Source organism: Mirounga angustirostris, unplaced genomic scaffold (genome assembly GCF_029215605.1).
Source record: "Mirounga angustirostris isolate CCGP_5_RB_7025 unplaced genomic scaffold, mMirAng1.0.hap1 SCAF_1, whole genome shotgun sequence".
NCBI classification, from domain to species: Eukaryota; Metazoa; Chordata; class Mammalia; order Carnivora; family Phocidae; genus Mirounga; species Mirounga angustirostris.
In genome coordinates, this window is record NW_026991709.1 from 15,598,967 (window position 1) to 15,620,391 (window position 21,425).

Sequence of the window (21,425 nt, forward strand, 5' to 3'; positions counted from 1 at the left end):
CATGTTTGAAGCTTCTCTGCACTCCTGAGATGATACGCCCTATGCCTGCCAGAGAAGCTGTCTCATGTGTGGGGCCTGGAATTAGCTCAGAATTATCAGTAATTCCCATAATGTTTTTCATTTTCAAGATAAATGGAGGGGAGTGTTGATGCAAATGAAGACAAATTCAGAAAAAAATTGGAAAAATACGGAAATTACGGAGTAAAATGTAAATGTCTAGTCATAGATCATTATTCAAAAGAATAGAAAGTCCATATCCAAGCAATATGAAAACTAAGGCAGTATATTTTAACAAAGAAAGTAAGATAATGAGATAATGGAATGTATAGATGCATGTATCATATGCATCATATTTATGGTTTATTATTGAATCTATCAAAAAGCTGAAGAATAAGGGGAAAGACATCATACAACACTTTGAAATGAAATATTCAGTCCTCATTTTCTAAAAAAGAGTTGCAATTAAAATTGAATATGGACATAAAAAAGCATCTACAATACGAAGAATTTTCTGATCTGAATTTTAACTTGTAAAGAATATTTGTATTCTAAGTTTTCCAGAAAAGATAAGAGTGAATGGCAGTTCTTTCATAAACAAAGCAGCAATAGCATGTGATTTATCTCAGGGCTGTCCCCAGCAAAGGCATGCTGTATCAGGTATAGAGACGTACATACCAGAAAATAGGAAAACAGTACCTGCTGAAGTTAGGGGATGAAGGGAAATGGAGTCAATGAGTAGAATCCTGGAGTGAGCTAGTCATTCCTTGACCCAGTATGCCTTGAGGATTTGTTCTTAGTGGCCTCAATTCATTAGGCAAATGCTGTCATCAATACCAGTGTTCTTTCTTCCCTAACAACAAAAGGACTTTGAGCCAATGTCTTATATTGCTAATCTGTAAGATCTCCTTTTCCTCCATAGCTGCCTCAATGCTTCTAATGTTTCCCTGTAATAAATTGGGCTCTTCTCAACTACAAACTGAAGTTCAAGGATCAACCATACTGGTTTCCTATGTGAAAAGAAAGAATCTCTATACTATTTGGACCACCGGGATTTTGAATAGCTTTAGGATGCATTTTCTCAGCACTCTTCTGCTGGTGGGTGTTCTTTCTTTCCCTGCAGAAATCAAAGATATCCACCTATGAGAAGATGTGGGCTTTTATGAGCAGCAGACAGCAGACTGCCCTGGTTAAAAACAGTGATGACGGGATCCAACGAGTACTCACCACTGACTACGCCCTGCTGATGGAGTCCACCAGCATTGAGTATGTGACACAGAGAAACTGCAACCTCACTCAGATTGGGGGCCTCATTGACTCCAAAGGTTATGGAGTGGGAACACCTATCGGTAAGAGAGGCAAGGCATGAGCCAAGACTGACATGGGCAATGTCAATTATGAAGGATAGGACGGAGTAAACTCAGAGATATCTACTCCACACTCTGAGAAGTTCTACAATACCTTTAGTGGACTAATCAATAAGGGAAATGCCCATGTAGGTCAGAAGCATGTTTTGAATTGACAATTCCCAGATATTTAACTTAATGAACTTTCAACCCACTGTCTCTTTCAAGCTCTACCATTAGATATCTAGTTGAGTATATCAATTTTATTATTTTACTCTCAAAAAATATCTTTAAAAGAATATCTTCTTGATTAATCCTCTTGACATTATTGTCTTCAGTACCTATACATGCCTATCTAGTTTTTCTATCTTAAATTATATTGGAATATAACAAAATTAATTATGCATATAGAATTCTATGTCAACAGAAGTAAAACCAAAGCTATACCTATAAAAGAAGAAAGGTAAAGATTAAATTATAATTCTTTGGCAATATGTTAGATACAATCAAGGATAACTATCTTAAACCTCCAAATATTCCTATTTCTGTATTTTGTGCTACTGTTTTCCCTAGGAATATTATTGCCTTGTAGGCATACAGACCCATATAGCAAGGTTTTCTTGCATGTCTAACATGTAGAACTATATTCTATATTTAAGGGACAATTATGGATTCTCTCTCTATAGAAAACTGTACCATATATGGTTTGGGTATGGTGGTAATCTGCTTTTCTCAAGTGAATGATTAGTAATTTTGTGATAAGCATTCCAAGGGAGAGAAATCCGGGGCCACCTTAGACCACTGGGTAGTCTAATAAGCAGAAATCTTGGTTACAGTCAAGTCATATTATTAAGGATCCAAGATAGATAAGTTTTTCTGGTTTATATTATTATTTTTGTTGTATGAAAGGGATTGTCCAGTCCAACCCTCAACATTAGACAAGGATCACAAACTCAAATGCTTATAGAGGCTAAGCAGATATCATAACTGAATAAACTTGTTTGCTTGAGGAAGCAATAGGGAATGGTAGCATCTATGGAAACTTAGAGACCACATGGTCATCCAAAGGGGGCAGCTGCCTTTCAGACTAGTCAATTGCATATGTGGGAATTTGAACACAAGTTTGTTAGATGTTTCATTTTTCATTAAAATAATCAGATTTTAGGTGGACTGTCCTAAATGTTCGGACACATAGCCACAAATTCATCTAAAAAAAAAAAGACTATATATATCCCATATTCAACTTTTGATCAATATTAATTTAATTAACCAGATAAAGATAAACTTTCTTTACCCTTTACTATGAATATGCAACCAGTTTGACTCCCTACTGTCTAGCTGGTGTTAGAAACATATGCTATGGAGAAATTAACTTTATTATTATTGTTACTATTGTTATCAAGACTGTATTCTAAATAAACCTGAAGAATGATTGAGCTAGGGAACCTATAACTACTTTCTTGTCCCTTTATTTTCAATAACTTTTCCTGATGAAAATACCAATATTGCTAGTAAAGAGTATATTTTTTTTTTCCCAAATGGTGAACTCTCCTTTGATTAAGTGAACACATTCTACAGGAGGCTCAGTGGGATTGTTAGACACTAAAACAATCTACTATCTCCCTAACCAAGCTTTGCCACCTCATTTTCCGTAATAGCGGTGGGGAGAGTTAGACAGATGCTATTTTTTTATATCACACAGCTGCTGATTTTAGTTAAATGGGCCATAAGTCAGACAAAAGTACCGGAAGTGGGTACATTTCCTTGAATCTTCAAAATCAAGACCTTAAGATTGATTGTGTTATATTCTACATCTTCTCAGAGGAGCAACTGTAGTTTCATAATAGAACTATGTTTAGATTAAATTATAGAGTTGAAAACTGCACTTTCCTCATTTTATCTTCCACCTCATCAGCCCACCTTGACCACCTTCAACACTACTCCTTGCTCACCAAATTTCCTATCTGGTAATAATGAGAGAAAATAACATTGTGTATCATTCCTTCTGAGAATATTTGTACTTTACTATGAGACTTTTAATGGACATTTCTTCTAATGAATGAATATAACACTAAAGTTAAAGTTTGGGGGTAGGGAGAATGGAAAGGAAGCCAGGGGCTTCTTTCAGTGACAGTCCTGAATTAATGCATTAATTTGAATGCACAATTTGAAAATGACTTTGCCCTCGTGTAAATGCGTCTCAGTGAGTATCACTGCATTGTATATTATATGACATAGAGATTTGAGTGTTCTGATGCAGTCTACTTTTTTCCATCCTCATCCATACTCTGACACACGAGCTCCAAAGTTGAAGAGCTCTTCCCCCTCCCTAGATAAAAAGAAATACACTCCAGGAATTTTTCAGACTGGTTATAAACCTGTCAGGGTTTTAAACCAAAAACAATGAAGGAATAATTGGAACAGATGGCAGACCTCAGAGAGAATACATCCATTGGGAATACAGCTGTTGGATAAATTTGTGAGATGTTTCTTCTATGATGAACTGACTCTTTAAGAAAGCTCAGGTGCTATTCAGGAAGATCTGTGTGTGTACATATATATTTTTTCAAGTGACTTGTAATAGTAAATCACTTCTGATGTCACTCAGTCCACTTAAGCAATAACAACAAGACTGAAGCTAAAATATATTCAGATACAAAAAAATTCTCCACACAATTCTGGTCTTGCCCTCATTGACTCCCTGAAAGCACTAAACTCTTTCACATGGTCAAAGACTGGCAAAGTGGGCTCAGTCACAACACAAAATTGAAGACTTTGCTTCTTTGAGACTCTCAGGACAGAAGCTCTGGAAATGTGCCTCTTGAGGGATTTAAAATAAAACTTCAAGAGAATGAGAGCAGTTACAGCTTAAACAGGTTACCAGGAGGCTGGAAATTACCTTCCTTAGAGAACAACTTTAAAGGGAGATCCAATCCCCGTCTGTCTGAAATGTTGTAGGTATTGCGCAGCCTGAAGGCAGAAGGAGAGCTTCAGTCAACATTTATTGAGTGCCCACTGTGTATATTGCTATGATTACAGCGGCAACCACTACCGTTAAGAATCATTCTTAACGCTCTTCAGAGCATTTTCTTGTACATTAAAGCAAAGCTCTCCTGGTTCACTTAATTGCTCAACATGCTATGGGTATGTTAATGGTGCTAATTTTGACACTAACCATTATTCTGGGGGTGTTTGAGCAAGCAGCCAATATCTTTTAATTTGGCTTACAAGAGCCATTTTCTCACCAAAAATCCATTTTTCTAATTGACAAGCCACAATTTAACTCCAAAACATTTTGTGCTTCTTTTAAACTTGATTTTGAGTACTGACAATGACTTTAGGAAGTTTTGGGAGGAAAGAAGGAAAAATGACAAATGCCACACTGTTAACCTTCTGCTTTTCCAACATAAAACATGCCACGGAACATAAGGTTTGTGTATGTGGAGGCTGAAGGCAGGAAGAGGGGCAGGCTGTGGGGTAGAAGAAGGAGCTTTCAGGGAAATAACACTAAGTGAGAAGTAAGAGGAAGTGAATTAAGTCCTTGCCTCTGCCAGTAACTAGTACTTTTACTCATACTTCCACATCCTCAATTTTTTCAAGGCCAAAATACATGGACTGGACTATATGATTTCTAAGATCTCTTCTGGTTCTAAGATGACTCATTTTCGATTTGCTATTTGATTTTTTGCATTTTTTATTTCTACCAAGAAGAACTTTAAAGTTTGCAACAGAAAGAGTGAAGGTGTACTGCCTTCCTACTAAGTAGAAGAAATACCAACAAAAATTCTTAGCATCCAACGAGAAATTGAGTGAATGCATCTCACCATCTTTTAATCTCTCCCTTTGCATAAATTGGCATAGGAAGCCAGTCCTGGGCAAGCTATGGCTACAGACAGATGTCAGTACTGTTTAAACCTAACATAATTAAAAGTTCAGTGACATTACGAGAAGACTGAGTATAAAAGATATCAATGAAGTCCTTGCAAATTTTCCAAACCTAGCAGAATTTTTAGAACCTTTGAAGTTTTCAAAACCTAATCTTAATGGTATGTTACTAAGTATATTAGTCAGTATGGACTAATACTATAACCAACATCTGCCATGTTCAAGTGGTTTACACCATAAATGTTTCTTGACCTTGCCATGGTCCACTGTGCATTGAAAGAGAGACTGTTCATGCAGTCATCCTGGGACCCAAATTCCTTCCAATTGGTGTTTCCACTATCCCTAGTGACTTGAAGTCCTTTCCTTCCTACTGCATATTTGGGGAAATGAAGAGAGAAAGTAGAGGATCATGTTGGGAGAACGTGGGATAGGACTGGAAATATACATCACTTTAACCCCAAATGGCTAGAAACTGGTCACTTCACCACACTGAATTAATTGTAAGGGAGACTGGGAAATGTCCAGAGGCTGCTCTAGGAAAAAGACAAGACGGCACTGGTGATCATCTAGCCAGGCTGTCACAATATTAGACAACTGAGAAAAAATAGAATCTAAACAACGAAATCCCCCAATGTGGGAAAAGATTTATGAAAACCTCACCAGAAGCAGAGGTACGTCACAGAATTCCCAGCACAGCTTTTCCTTACTTAAAAGGAACAGACAGTCTGGGCAAGTGTTAATCTCAGCATGTCAGCTATCCACTTTCCAATTATTTAGAGCCTCCAATTATTTAGAGTCAATTTGTGGACTGGGGTTTCCCAACAGCCATAAAGTCGTTACCTTTAAGACAATAATCCTTCCTGACATCTTCCAACCCTTTGGTGACCAAAATCCAAATGACCTTACTTACAGGCTCTCCTTACCGGGATAAAATCACTATTGCTATTCTTCAGTTACAAGAAGAGGGCAAGCTGCATATGATGAAAGAGAAGTGGTGGCGGGGGAACGGCTGCCCCGAGGAAGACAACAAAGAGGCCAGTGCTCTGGGAGTAGAAAATATTGGGGGCATCTTCATTGTTCTGGCTGCTGGACTGGTCCTTTCTGTATTTGTAGCCATTGGAGAATTTATATACAAATCACGGAAGAACAATGATATTGAACAGGTGAGTCATCTCTTTCTAGGACTAGGTAGTTTTTAGTTGGCGTGATCTGTCTTAAGTTTGGGGGGTTTAAAGATGCCTGCCCTTTCTTGTAACAGTCTATTGAATTAGATGCCCAGAAGAGCCATTTCTGAGAGCAAAGAGCTATTGAATCCCTGCCAGGTGTTGCCGGCACTGCAGCCCCATCATTTATTAATGAGAAGAAGGAAGCGCCTTATATACTAAATCCAATTAGCACTATTTGGAATGGCAGTGCAGAAATTCCAAACTCAGTTAATTTCTTGAACAGTTATTTGCTCTTAAGATAGAAACCCTAGATAAAGCAAGCAAGAAATAAATCCAGAATTGGAAAAGATATAAAAAGATCTTTGAGAGCAATGTTACCATCCTTTCTTTAAGTCTAGATGCTGAGCACATGTACTAATGCAAAGCAATTTACATAAAGATATAAATGTAGCATTTTGAAACCGAGCATTTACCTCTCTCAAAATATGATTTGTAAAAGGATAATTCACCAATTTGGGGGGACCAGGAATATGATAAATTATACAGAATGATAATGAAATATATTAGAGACTTTATTTTTCCAAACTATATTTAGGATTCTAATTGATTTCAACAGTCAACCATTTTTGCCCGTCACTTTTATTTTTGATAGAAATCACACCAGGAACTTACACCAACCTGAATAAGATGATTGTATGAAAGAGAATTCCTTCATAAGCATACCAGAATAAATAAAGTACAAAGCTCATGCCCATTGTGGTACACTAGGCCACCCATTCAATTTAAAGTTATTGTTAGAATTTTGAGACTATAAACAATTAATAACAGGGCTAGTTTAATGCTCAGCTGTCACTGTCCTGAAATTATTAATAATTTTTAATCAAGGGGTTCCACATTTTCACTTTGCACTGGGTTTCGCAAATTATGTAGCCAGTTCTGATTAATAATCTCATACCAGTCCCACCTCCTTTAAGTGGAAACTCTCCTTACAGTCCCAAAGCTGGGGGTGATTGATTATAACTTGGTTTTATCATGAAAATTTTCCCACAATTACAAGGCAATTGTGAGAATATTAAGCACCCCTTTCTTAGATTTTGTTAGAGAAAACTATCTTTGCTTAAAAGGGAAAATGGACTGTTCTGCTTTGTTTTAACTTCCAATTTGCTCTTGAGGTGTCTTGTTTTATGCAACTAATTTGAAAAATAAAAGCTTGTATATGTTACGCTTTAATGTGCTTCTCATAATTGCCAGCTTCATTTTATTTAAATTTTCATTTAAATATTCATTTTTGCTTCTGATTTATTCATTTTTTTCTATATTTTTCTCATTTCTTTTGCATGCAAGGCTTTTTGTTTCTTTTATGGACTGCAGTGTAAGCAAACCCATCCAACCAACTCCACTTCTGGAACCACTTTATCTTCGGATTTAGAATGTGGCAAATTAATTCGAGAGGAGAGAGGGATTCGGACACAGTCCTCAGTTCATACTGTGTAATCAGTTAAAGGAAAAAAACTGTGCCCAGTAGAAATTGTTTCTGCTAATTGGTGTTGTTGATGATATCTGTATCTACTAAGCGTAAATAGCCATAATTCCCTATCCCTTTAAGATAGCAAAACTCACGGACTCTAGACATTGAATTCAATGCACTGAGAACAGATGTGCATTCTATGTTGAAACTGAGGTGTATTAAGGGTATATAAACTCCAAGATATGTGTATTTTCCAGAATCTGCTATACCATCAAGACAATGGTTATCTTAGTTCTATAGTCAAGCATTAAAAATAAGCAAGTCTTTCCTCATGAAAAAGTAGATCCAGACTTTCAACAGTGCAAAGCATAAAAACAAAATGCTAATATTGTGGAATTGTTTTTATCTTTGTGGACCTTTCTTTCTCCTCTTTCCCTCTCCCTTCCCTTATGTTCTGTAGATCCACACATCCAAACTACCTGAAGCCCTATCTTTTTGTAGTAACTCCATAAAAATGTTGATGTTCAACTCACATTGATTCCACTATTTAAAATGTATTATTTACACAAAGACTCAAAGATGTCTTGGATTTTAAAAATTGAAAAACGTGATCCAGAAAGTGAAAACTAAACTTGAAACCTCTGGCATCACAGAAGAGCATTAGCTAAATTGAAAATCACTCAGGAAGGCACAACACAGTCAAGAATGATCCCTGGGTAGAAATTCATTTTCATCAAGTTCTCACATAACATTTACTTGACAATCCTCTGTAGGTCCAGATCATAGTATGCTCAAAGTCTCTAAGTAACTGTGATTTTTTTTTCATGCTACAGATTGTTTCTTGCAAGCTCCAAACAAGGTCCTAAACTAGGAACTAATGCATAACATCTTCTATTTTCCGCTTACTCACTCTCACTCTGCATTGATGAACATATTTTCACAAGATGTTGTTTTATTCCCTTCCTACTCACCCAGGATAGAGTGGTTATTCTCATAGCAATCTTTTCTGAGCATTGCCACTTTCACTCTCATTTCTCTGGACCCTTCGTCATTATCAATTCATTCCAAGTATATTGGGGAGAAGGGCAAGAAGCAGAAAATAAATAGAAGAAAAAAATTCCATACACATTAGTTACAGATGTCTATAGATTTATTTTCCACCGACATTCAAAATGTTGTAAATAATTCCCACTCTAACTGAGCCTGGTGACATAGAAAACCAACGGCATACTTAATTTGTTGTTATGAAGGATGTCTGCTATCCCTCTGAGCTTCTTTCCTCTTCACAGTGAGTAGGGGAATTAAAGATGCCCTTCATCTTCCCTCAGTATGGGATCAGTTGGTCTTTGTTCTCCTTAATGGGATTACTTTTTGACACATGAAGTTAGCCCCCAAAACATATTTCTCAGAAGTAAAGATAAGCCATCTGTGCAATCATGGAGCATTTTGTCTTCTCTTTGCTTAACTTTAAATGGGTTCCAAATTTTGAACCACAGGTCTCTCCAATCAACGTAATATTTCTCCAGTAAAGCATGTTTAGGAAAGTTGACTCTTGCCCTGATTGTTTCTCAGTCTTGCTTTCTTCTTTAAATAAACATACTTTTAAGAAAATATCTATAAATTACACCAACATTTATTTACTATTATTGAAGTGAGAGCAACATACTTTGTCTTAGGTCAGAGTTTGCATCTTCACAATCAATAGAGTCAAATGTTGGGATAAATATTTTATTATTCATAATTCATTTATTCTGTATATAGAAATCACAAATTACATAAGTTTATATTCCCAAGGGCTATTTAATAAATCAAAGATGCTACCAAAAAGTATAAGGGTGATTGATAAAGTTTGGATGATCAAGGTTAGCAATAACAAAATTCACTTTTCTATAGAGCTATCTTTTAAAAGTGTAATTCAGAGGTTTGGATAAAATTAATATTTGTGTGCCACTTTAAGCTGTATATTACCTACTTCTGATATTTATATGTTATTTTACGGTTTTCAAAATGTTTTGAAATGTTTGAAATGATACAGCATTACATTTAATCCTCTCAACAATTTTATTTCAGCTTTACTAACAGAGAAATAGATATTAGTCAGCAGCCTGGAGTCCTAGATTTTAGAATCAGAAGAGAATTCTCAAAATCAACAGAACTTAGGTGCAAGTTCTAGTACAGACACATGCTGAATGACCATAGACAAGTGACTGAATTTCTTAAAGCCTTGGTTTCTTAATATGTAATACCAGGACATAATATCTAGGTCTACAGTTGTATTGAAGGAATATCCTTCCCAGTGTGTCCCACTGGCAAGTGTTACTCAAATAAGATTTTCTGGTCAAGGGACCCATGGAGCATTACTCTAAACATTCCTTTACTGCATGATATCGCAGTGTGTCTAAGAAGCTATGATGCATTGGGAATTTTCAACACGATTGGAAAGTATTCAGTATTTCCCAAACTTATTAGATAACAGAATCTGTTTTTCCCCAAAAGCATCTTGATGGACCATTGTTCTACAGATCATGCTCCAGGGAACACGGGCATGATAATGTGTATCTCATCCAGTGATAATGTACAAAACACATCAGCCAGGCCTGGCACATAGCTGTCATTTAATAAAAAATAGTTTTGATCATTGGGGGTAATTTTTAATTTCTCTGAGCTTCAATTTCCTCAATTATAAAATGAAGGTAATCTGTTGACCTATATTTGCTATGAGAATTAAATGAAATAATATAATGGCATAGAAAATGAGATCATTTATAAGAATTCTGTTAAAAGATACTGGTTAACAGATGTTAGTTCCTTACAGAGAAATTAAACATTGTTCTCTGGTCAGGTGGACAGTAAGTACAATTTATCATGCATCTTAATACAGAGTCAGTTTGTAAAAGAGGTTTTCCAATTTAGAGGTTCAAACTATATCCAAAACCACATTTCCTCATACAAGCATTAAAAATCAAGGGCAATTTCATTGCACCCAAGATAAGGACCCAAATTGGCAATAAGTGAGGATCTAGTAGAAGTTTTGAATCTCGTTTCTAGAAATTCTAATTTGATTATTCTGGAATGGAGGCAGGACAATAGTTTTTTGTTTTGTTTTTTTTAAGATAACCAGTTGATTCTATTGTGTAGTAGTGATCTAAAGCATAATCATGCATATAATTGAGATTCAGTAAGTCACTGATGTTTATTGATTGATTCTAGAGGTATGACCACTAATTCTAAGCAAGATATATAGCACATATTTGGCATTCAATATTCAAAAGATCCTCTCTAGAGAGAACTCAAAAAGAAACTGCACATCTTTGAGACAAAAATTTCATTCTATTCAATTGATAACCTTCATATTTAGTTATAGGTGCTAGGCCTACTCAAAATGATCAAATAGGAAGCTTAATTGGTCTCTGCACCCTTTGTTCCCTTGCAGGACCTCCATACATTTCAGAAATGTAGGTTCCTTACACTCTCTTCTTTTTCCTTTTATACATGCCCTAGACAACCAATTCTTGACCTGAAGTAAATGACTTGATGAGACCACAGTGGCCCCACCAGGGGCCACTGCATTTTAAGTGAAATTTAGAAAAAAAAGGGCTTGAGCATGAAAAAAATTTTTCCAAACTCTCTTTTTATGTCCTTAGTTCTCAGACTTTGGTGTACCTCAGGGAATCACTCAGGGAAATTACTTAAATACAGATTACAGGTTTTATCTCCATAGATTCTTTCTCAGTGAGTGTAATCCAGAAACTGACACTTTTAACAAAATCTGAAAGTGAATGCTTAAAACTACTTGTGCATATTAGTTTTCATAAAAATTAGCTTACATATAACAGTTTTCTCCAAAATGAGGGCATTTACATGAGTTTTTATTAAAACTATCTTTAGTACAAGAGGTTTTTAAAATAGCTTTTTTTACATGTGTTTTCTCCCAGCAATCTTAAATACAGCTGTTTAAAACTGTTGGTAAGCATGAGTTTTCTTTAAAGCTAGATGGAATGTAGCAATTTGACTTCAAATTACGTGGTAAGAGTGAGATTTTATTAACACTGGCAGTTTAGTTGTGGATTATGCCTTGAGGAAGACTGTTTCAAGTTAGCAAGAGAGCAGAGAGGTATGAAAAGATCGAACAAGTACATCAAGAACGATGGAGCACATAATGTCGTCCAATCTGGCTCCTAACAAGCCTGTTTATAAGTCAGTGCAATAAGGAAAAAAATAAAGCTTATTTTGTCTTAGACTAAAATTATAAGCTGAATTATTTTAGAGTTTTTCCAGCAGAATTGGAACTACCTAAGGAACACAGGGTAGAGATAATGCCTTTAAGAAAATCAGCTGGATCATATAGTTAAACTTTCCCCCCACCTTATTTCCAAATACCTTACTGCATTTGACTAGCATTATATTATGTTCTGTATAAACTATCTATGGCAAAGCAGCAAAACAGTGAATCCCAACTCGTTTCCAAGCCCATTAACTATGAGTTCTATTTCCCAGTAAGCAATTTAGTAGTCTGGCCTTGAAAAGCAAAAGGAAAACAAAGCATTCTTACTTCTTGCACTATTTTCTGCACATCTGACTGTGCCAAATGGCATTATTAATTAACTCTTATAGATAATGAAAAATTTCTGCTTGATGCTGCAGTTTTAACTTGCCTTTCGGAACCATCTCATTATGCTTCCCACAGTTACGGAATTTTATATGCACGGATGCACAAGCATATTAAAATCATTTTTGCTTTCAAAATCCTCTCCATACAGACTGATATCATGGAAAATGGGACTCTCCTTTAAATTTTCAAAGAAATTCTATTTGCACAAATAAGAAAACCAAATGTTCTGTGTGGTTTCATGCAGTGCAGAATCTGAGCTTTGTAATCGGCAACCCAAATAGGACTAATTGGCCAAATTGCACAATACCGCCATGTCTCCATGTTACAACATACACATCCAGATACACACAGAAATAATGAGTAAGACCTGAGTGATGTAATGAAGTTACTGTTGTTCCATTTATCCACTAAGTTTAAGTTAGTAGGGCCAGAATTTCCTTTCTGCCCAATTTTTTAATTGAAGTGTTCAGACTTCAAATATTCGGATTTTTCAACTCGGAAAAAAAAGAACGGTGCCCTGATCACTTAGTCTTTACCAACCATAAGAACTAAGAAACTATTGTCCACAGACAACCCACCCTAACTTTGCATTTATCTTAAGTCCTAAGTATCACTTGGAACATTATCAGATGCCTTGAAGTGTCCTTGGCTTCATTTATTCTGTAGTTTGATCACTTTATTTAACAACTGATTTGGAGAAGTCTCAATAGGTTGTTTCTATATTTATGCAAAGAGGCTTTCCTTTGCCTGGAAACCTAAACATTCACCAATTCACAGAGAGGCCAGGAAGCAATTAATAACGATTTAGAAATAACTTTTCCAGTGTACAACGGCAGTGTCTTCTAAACCAAACAAACTCTAGAAAGTGTAAATGGCTCAATGGAAACATGACCTGGGAATCATAAGTCAAGAATGCAGGTTGCTGTCCTGCTACTGAATGGGTATGTGACTTTGGGCAAGTCATTGTTCTTCCCTCATTCTCAGTCTCCCTATCTATGGAATTAGGAGTGACCTTTAAAGTTCTCTTCCAGACACAATATTTTTTTTTAAAGATTTATTTATTTATTTATTTGAGAGAGAGAATGAGAGAGAGAGCACATGAGAGGGGGGAGGGTCAGAGGGAGAAGCAGACTCCCTGCCGATCAGGGAGCCCGATGCGGGACTCGATCCAGGGACTCCAGGATCACGACCTGAGCCGAAGGCAGTCGCTTAACCAACTGAGCCACCCAGGCACCCCAGACACAATATTTTTTAAGTTTGATAAAAAGTGGGAAAGAATAAAAATATAGAAGCAGGACAAAAAAAAAAAAAAAAAGCTTGGCCAAATACAAATATGTTACAAATAAGTTCAGTTACCTTGAACATATTAAATTCTTATTGCTATAAGCAGAATTACCTATTCCTGCCCATGATGCAGGATGGAATGGTCTGCTCTAGATATAGAGAAAACCAGCCTTCGTGGCATCAAAGAGTGAAACAGTTCTCATCCACTCACAAGCAAAGTATTACAAACACAGGGAAGGCTACAGAAGGAGAATCATTCTTGACTTTGATGAGCCACACAGACAAACGAGCCAAGCAAAGACATGTAGCTAGAAGTAATTTGAAGCTATGGAACCGATTACATTTTCAATCACAGTTCAAGAAAGGGGATATCAATGGGACTGGAGTACATGGGGAAAACTATTCTGTAAATGGAACTTTAATTCTGCTAAAGACAAAAGGAAATAGAGAAAAAGGTTGAAATGCTCTTATTGTCTATTGCTTTTACCCTTACCTTCCTCCACCCTTAATTTTATATGTATTGCTTCCAAGCCAGACATGAATCAAACCCTAGCTTTTGAGTTTTAAGTAGGCTTTACAGATTTGTAGCATAGACAAAAATCTTGAAAACTGTGGTTTTCAGACTCAAGAACCAGGTGTTTCATGAGTAAGTTAATTGTTATATAATTTATCTCTAATTAGCAGGAGCCAAAACCCAGAGGCCCAAGGTTGGGGAAATGCACAAAATGATGTTTTCTTCCTTCATGTTCCAATCCTTGACCAGCTTTTGACCCCTAGAAAAGAAGGGAAGAATGGGAGGGAAGTCATTAAAGCTTCTTGGTACCAGAAGCCCTGAGAGAAGGCTTCATGACCATCCCTGAGCCAAGTCCCAACTTGAAGACAAGAAAGTAGGAACCTCAGAAAAGTTCAGGGGGTATCCTAAACAGAAAATGCTATTTTGCGGTTCAGAGGGTATGGCCCAGGAGGTGGCAAAACTTAAGAGAAATTTTATATCCAACTCTCTCCAGAATGGTGGAGTCACAATGCCTAGGCCATGAACCTTGAACAGCTTCATAGTCCTGCTCAGTCCCAGAGCATCTCAAGGAAAGCAGCCAAAACTCCATGGTGCTTCCCAATGAAAAGCCTTGTGGAAGAGCTGAGAGAAGCAGTGGACTGATAGTTGAGGTTGGAGTAGAAAAGACTCAGTGTGTGGACCTGACATGGAGACCATAGTGGGGCTACAGACATCTCAGAGAACACAGCAGAGAGAGAGAGAGAGTGCAGCATCCATGACCTCCTAGGATGCCACACCCTAGTGGAAGCCAAAGGACAGAGGTTGTCCACAGACTAGCTGTTCCCACTATCACCAATGCCCAGGCCGTCTATTAAACTCTCCTACACCCAGATGCACCTGGGAAAGAAAATGAGAAGGAAAGTGGCGAGAGGTTCGTTTTAACTGAGACATTAACCAAAAGAAACTTAGTTTTAAGCCAAAGTGAGTTACCTTGAGTTGACAATACCCACTAGCAGATGGGGACCTCTAAGCTAAGGTGGGATCTGTTATTATTTTTTTATGGCATCACATAGTTTTCTTGCACACCTAAGTTTATAGCTTGAGAAAAATATATGTCCACTACATGTGGGCATAAGCTGGTACTGCAAGGACTCCATGGTAGCTCATACATGCACTATGGACAACTAAAACCCTCCATCAGGCTCAATTTACCTCAAGGCCAAGGCCATTCTCTATATGAGAGGGGGCATGCAAAAAATTTCTTAGAAGTTTATTTTTATGGCCCTAACTCAGCCTCTGAGTTGCTGAAAGGACCGGGCCCTCTTGTCCATATGGTAATGGAAAGTCAGTCTTCCTAGGATGATCCCTGGCCCTCAACATGGGGGCCCGATCAGGTACCTATGAGACCAGTATTCAGAGGAAATGTGTAGGCTCCGAGCTTGCAAGAAGGGCTGAGGCAGGCTCAGGAGATGTAGGGAAGCCAGAGAGAAGCCAGGACAAAGAAGACAGTCACATTGGCCTCTGATGGTGACTCCAGACAGGAGAAAAGCACTGTGGCTACTTTGGATTGGCAGGCAAACCCACATTCCTGTCATTTTTAAGCAAGGAGAGTTGCTTACCTCTGGATATGTCTGGCCCACCTGAGGCTTATCCTCATTGCAAAAACACCTTCTGCTCTCTGGTCGTAACACTAGAGGGGGCCACTTTGCAGCCACTTCTCCATACCTATCAGCCACTTTCGTGCCCACTCTAAGGCAGTGGAAAGTTTCAGCTGCTCTTGAGTACCCTGCAGAAGTCCTCTGCGTTCTACGGGTGCCTGGGTGGCTCAGTTGGTTGAGCGACTGCCTTCGGCTCAGGTCAGGATCCTGGAGTCCCAGGATCGAGTTCCGCATCGGGCTCCCTGCTCGGCGGGGAGTCTGCTTCTCCCTCTGACCCTCCCCCCTCTCATGTGCTCTCTCTCTCTGTCTCTCTCTCTCAAATAAATAAATAAAATCTTTAAAAAAAAAAATGTTTTAAAAAAAAAGAAGTCCTCTGCGTTCTAGTAACTGCTTCCTTGGAGTCTGAGACAGAGAGTGGGCACAATTTCCCTGTGTTTTCAGATTCCCCCATCTATTAAGTTGTCCCACATCTATTTGCCTTATCCCACACCATGGGCATTGGTGATAGTGGGAACAGCTAGTCTGTGGACAACCTCTGTCCTTTGGCTTCCATTAACCCCAGAAGTGGCAAGTGAGGGGCCCTTTCTCTGGTATTCCTCAGCATCTAGGCTCTCCCCGCCCCTGGCTGGACGATTCTCCTTGAAAACAGACACAGAACTGTCCTAGCTTCATACCCCATCCCTGGTCCCACCGGCTGGGCCCTGAAGGCTCTAAGGCAAACTTTTACAATTCAAAGTGCCTTCTTTTTCCTTCTTTCAAACACCTGGCTGTTGTAATTAATAGCTTCAAAGATTGCGGTGGTTTCTATAGATCCACAAAAATCTATTTAAGAACTCAAAGCTGCAAATTTTACTTTTTTTTTTTCTTTCTATGTCATCCTTACCCTGAGGGCAATGCATATAAAAGCTCTTGCTATAACTTTAAAAGTGGAAAAAGGGTTCAGATTCAGAAGATTTGGAAAAAGCACATGGATTGATATCAAAATGGAGCACTGCTCCAGTGTTAACCTCACTTTTCAGTTTTCCATGAAACTATACCTAACGTTAGAGGAGAATGAACTGATACCCTAATAGTTTGGGTGTAGAGCCCTGAGCAGCCACCCTAAGTCAAAAATTTCTTTAAGAACTCTAAAAAAAGGGGGCACCTGGGTAGTCAGTCGTTAAGTGTCTACCTTTGGCTCAGGTCATGGTCCCGGGGTCCTGGGATTGAGCCCCGCATCGGGTTCCCTGCTCAGCGGGAAGCCTGCTTCTCCCTCTCCCACTCCCCCTGCTTGTGTTCCCTCTCTCGCTATGTCTCTGTCAAATAAATAAAATCTCAAAAAAAAAAAGAATTCTAAGGAAAAAATATATATATATAAACTCATATATATATATAAACTCAAATATATATGTGCATATATATATATATATCCATTCCACTATATATTTACATTTATTTTAATGGAAGAAAATTTTCTAAATACAATCTTTAATAAAGATGGACCCGAGAAAGATGATCCTCATGTATCTGGTGTCACTGTGTCTCCCACAAGTGTATGTTTATGGTTCGAAGGAACTCAGATTGCAAAACAGGGAATTCTGGGGTATGCATTCATAGAATTAGTTTACAGCTAGGATCTGAGAGAGCAAAGATGTGGGCAGCAAATCTCAAGTGTGGGGGCAAAAAAAAAGATAAGATAGAGGAGATGAGAGGGGAAAGGACATACAGATGGTGTAAACATAAAATTAAAAGGAGCTAGGAAAATGAGTTAATGGATTGATGAACTGTAGCCAAGGGGAAGATAAGGCTGAAGAGAGTGGAAAGCCAGTTTAAACATTGAAAGTGTAGGAAAACGGGCTGGGTGAGGAGTGGCTTCTGGGTCACAGGTGGGGATAAGGAGACAACACTTTGAAGTTCTAGTTCAGTGTCTAGATTTCCTCTACCCCTAAATTTTGGGCACAGACTCAGGAGATGAGAATCAGCTTCCTCATTAGCTTTCAGGCACAATTAATTATAACCACAATTCTGGAAGCTGATATGATGGCTGACTCCCAACCTCTCAAATTCATTTTTTTTAAGTCCAAGGATGGTTGCATGAGAAATGGCCCAGGGTTTCTGAATGAACCCAGAAAACTGATAAAACAAGAGCAAATGGTTGCCAAATCCTGAGTTCTGGGATACAAAAACTTCACACAAAGATTGTGTACATGTGGCTATTCCAGCAATTCCCCTCCCCTTTCCTTAACATAATTAGTGGGGGAATCACTGGAGTCTGATCTCTGCTCTTAGATCATCAATTATCCTGTGAAGACATCAAACATGTATGCAGATAGATGACCAGACTTTCCAAAGTCTTAAGGTAGCAAATGTATGAATAGAATTCTTCCATCCTTATTCCTTAAAATTTTCCTGACATTTTGAACATTCTAAGTTTGTTCTCACATTGAACCTCAGAGTTTAAAAAAGTTAAGGATGTGAATGCTTAGACCTTCTTGTTAAAAAGAAAAAAATCATTGAGACACTGCTTCCACTCAACTATGATAGTAATTTGACCAAACCAGGAAAATAACAGAAATGATAATCTCATTATTTCTCAGTAATCTGTTCCTTGATTTCTATATTGCACTAAAATTTGGTTTGTTTTACTAAAAATGGTCTTTACAAAAAGGTTTCAGATTAGAGCTTGCTTTCAAGTTAAAGCAGATCTATATAAAATGAAAGATTTTATATCTATAAGATGACACAAATATTATCTGTATCTCTCTTCAACACGTAGTGTGAAAATTTATTAGACAATGTCACAGATCACTTCAAATGTCTTTAAATAAGAGGCCTAATAAAGTATGAGAGAAACCTATACAAAATGTGAGGTATAAAGGTATGCATTCCAAGCAGTTCTTCTAAATATGAATAAAATGTTAAATGTACTATGACAAATCAGTCTGATATTCACAATCTGATGCCAAGTTTGCACCCAGTCTGAAAGCCATTCCCAGTCAGCCTAGCCTTCAATATTGCTTTCAATATTGTAAACTCAAATCAAATTTTAGCACACAGCTTTTCCTATAACTTAAAAGAAATCACTCTCCACCCCTGGACTACTTTTTTTTTTTTTTCTGAGACAGTTTACTTTAGGTACAAAACAAGAACTCGATTAGCTCCTCCCACCCTTTCCAGGGAAATATTTGTAATATGAGAATAAAGGTGTCAGAAAAGAAGAAGAGTGTATATTCAGGTTTATACTAGTACCAAGAAATCAAATATTGGGGATTAATCCAAAGGAGGTGCCATGCTGCCAGCAATTATTTTTAAAAATCAAGCCAAAGAGGGAGGTAAAAGAAAGCAAAAAAAGGCAGGAGAAGAGAAGGATTGGGGGCTCACTCGGGACACACCACAGGCACAGAAGAAGTAGAGAAGAGGAATGGCTTTCTGCAAAATAAACAAGCAAATCCTTTTCCTTGTAAAACCAGAAGAGCTACAGGGCTGGTTGAAGCTTCACTTGTGGTTTCTAGTAGACCACTAGTATCTCCATTTCCTTCCCTCTACAAGAGAAGTCACAGGCACACGCAGGTGCATGCACACATGCACGTATGTGCACGCGCACACATACACAACACTCTTTCTTTGGACCACGTCCCGAACAGCATCAATGGCACTAACATAGTTTATTACCATAAACCCATCTATTTATAAGCGAATTTTCCTATCAGATTTGTCATCACAGGGATTCGTTGTCAACGGGTTCAGAAGCAGAGAGAATTTTTTTAAATGGCAAGGGACTGCAGTTAATTTTCATTTCCTTCTTATGCTGAGCACCTATCCTTCACAGGCAAAACACAAGCTGTCATAAAGCCTATTACTACATCAACACTAACACATGTTACGAGCTTGGTAAAACAAGTAAAATAAGCATTGAAAATTCGATATATTAAACATGTATAGAACCTACTTTAAAACACTGGTATAAACAAGGAATCGGTGCATAGAAAGTCATATAATGGCTAAAATTAAAGGAGCATCATCCTTTCACTGTTCCTCCCTTCAGCCAAAAAAAAAAAAAAAAGTATACATCGAGTTCCATAGACTTAAAATATTTTCAGTGATATATACAATGTTATTTTAAAGAAAGAGAGTACTAACCATGTGCCTGGAATTGTGCTAAGTGTTTTACAGGTATCTGCCCAACCATTCACAAAACAACTCAATGAAAAGACTTCTACTATTGTTTCCACTTTATAGATAAGGAAACTGACTCAAAAAGAAACTAAACATCTTGCCCAGTGCAACCCAGCTATTGGGCACTGTAGCTAAAATTTAAACTCCAGCTTTCTGATACTGGGCCAACTCACAACTATAATACATGGTTTTTTATGTAGATCCATTGAAAATGTGAACTCCAACCACCAGAGAAAAATAGAAGGACCTAGAATGCATGCTCCAGGGGAATTTCCAGTCTGCAAAGCACTAGAGGATACTGCTGGGGTATCCATCCTACCCCTAATTTCCCTGCCTCCTGAACAAGGCAGCTAGGTGGTCATCCATATGTCTGATACTTTCTAATGAAATTAGTTTAGAAATTTAAACTTCCATGCTTAAACATAATTTTTCTATGGCCCTGTGAGGAGTTCATGAAAGACATATCCAGAAATAGAAGCTTTGGAAAGCTACTTAAATTTTTATCCTAATTCAGAAGCTCAATCTTTATTTTATATATGTATAATCTTTAATACAGAGATTATAAAAGGCAAATTGATGAATGAATAGGAGACCCTCCCATGCCACTCTGTGCTGAGAGATGACCTTCACAGTTCCATTTCCTGTGGATACTAGAGTGTGTGGTTTGCTTGAGCTCATGGCTGGTAGGGACCTTAAAGGTCATCTTGCCTTATGACTACAGCAAAAACTTGGAAGCAGAAAGGTCAGCCCCAATATCTTGCCATTTTCTTCTTGACAGCTGGAGACAAAGTGAGAATCAAAAAGAAATCTTTGTTTGTGACCAAAGACAGAGAAGCCAGACCACTCAGAAAACTATATTTGTATTCACTTTCATGCCGGCAGCAAGAAATAAATACTTGTGGTTAATCAAAAGAATAGACATTTGTTGTATTTTAAGGCAATACAAAATTTGAGGGAAGACTGTGTTTTAAAAGAGAAACATAATTGAAACATATTATCAAGATAAGATCTGTGACTGCCCCTCTACCCAAAATAAGAGAGAGAGAGAGGGTTCAAATCCCCTCCTGGTTGTGTCTCCTGTGTGAGCCACACTTGGAGACTTGCTTTGGTAGTTTTAGTGCAAAATAAAGAGAAATGTCTAAAATCAAATGTTTGAGAGGGGCGCCTGGGTGGCTCAGTCGTTAAGCGTCTGCCTTCAGCTCAGGTCATGGTCCCAGGGTCCTGGGATCGAGCCCCGCATCGGGCTCCCTGCTCTGCTGGAAGCCTGCTTCTCGCTCTCCCACTCCCCCTGCTTGTGTTCCCTCTCTCGCTGTCTCTCTCTGTCAAATAAATAAAAAATCTAAAAAAAATAAAATAAATAA

General features: G+C 37.8%; 1 protein-coding gene across 9 annotated transcripts in view; it reads left to right on the plus strand.

Annotated features, from left to right (window-relative positions):
* Positions 1 to 21,425, plus strand: part of GRIK1 (glutamate ionotropic receptor kainate type subunit 1) — a 382,316-nt gene that overhangs the window by 358,344 nt on the left and 2,547 nt on the right. For 6 of the 9 annotated variants that reach the window (XM_045863608.1, XM_045863610.1, XM_045863609.1 and 3 more), the window contains 2 exons: positions 1,121 to 1,346; positions 6,141 to 6,391. In XM_045863608.1, coding sequence (XP_045719564.1) covers positions 1,121 to 1,346; positions 6,141 to 6,391 — 477 coding nt within the window. Of the gene's footprint in view, positions 1 to 1,120; positions 1,347 to 6,140; positions 6,392 to 7,738; positions 7,889 to 21,425 lie in introns of those variants that run through there. The other 3 variants (XM_045863612.1, XM_054505100.1, XM_045863613.1) reach the window with 1 other exon arrangement.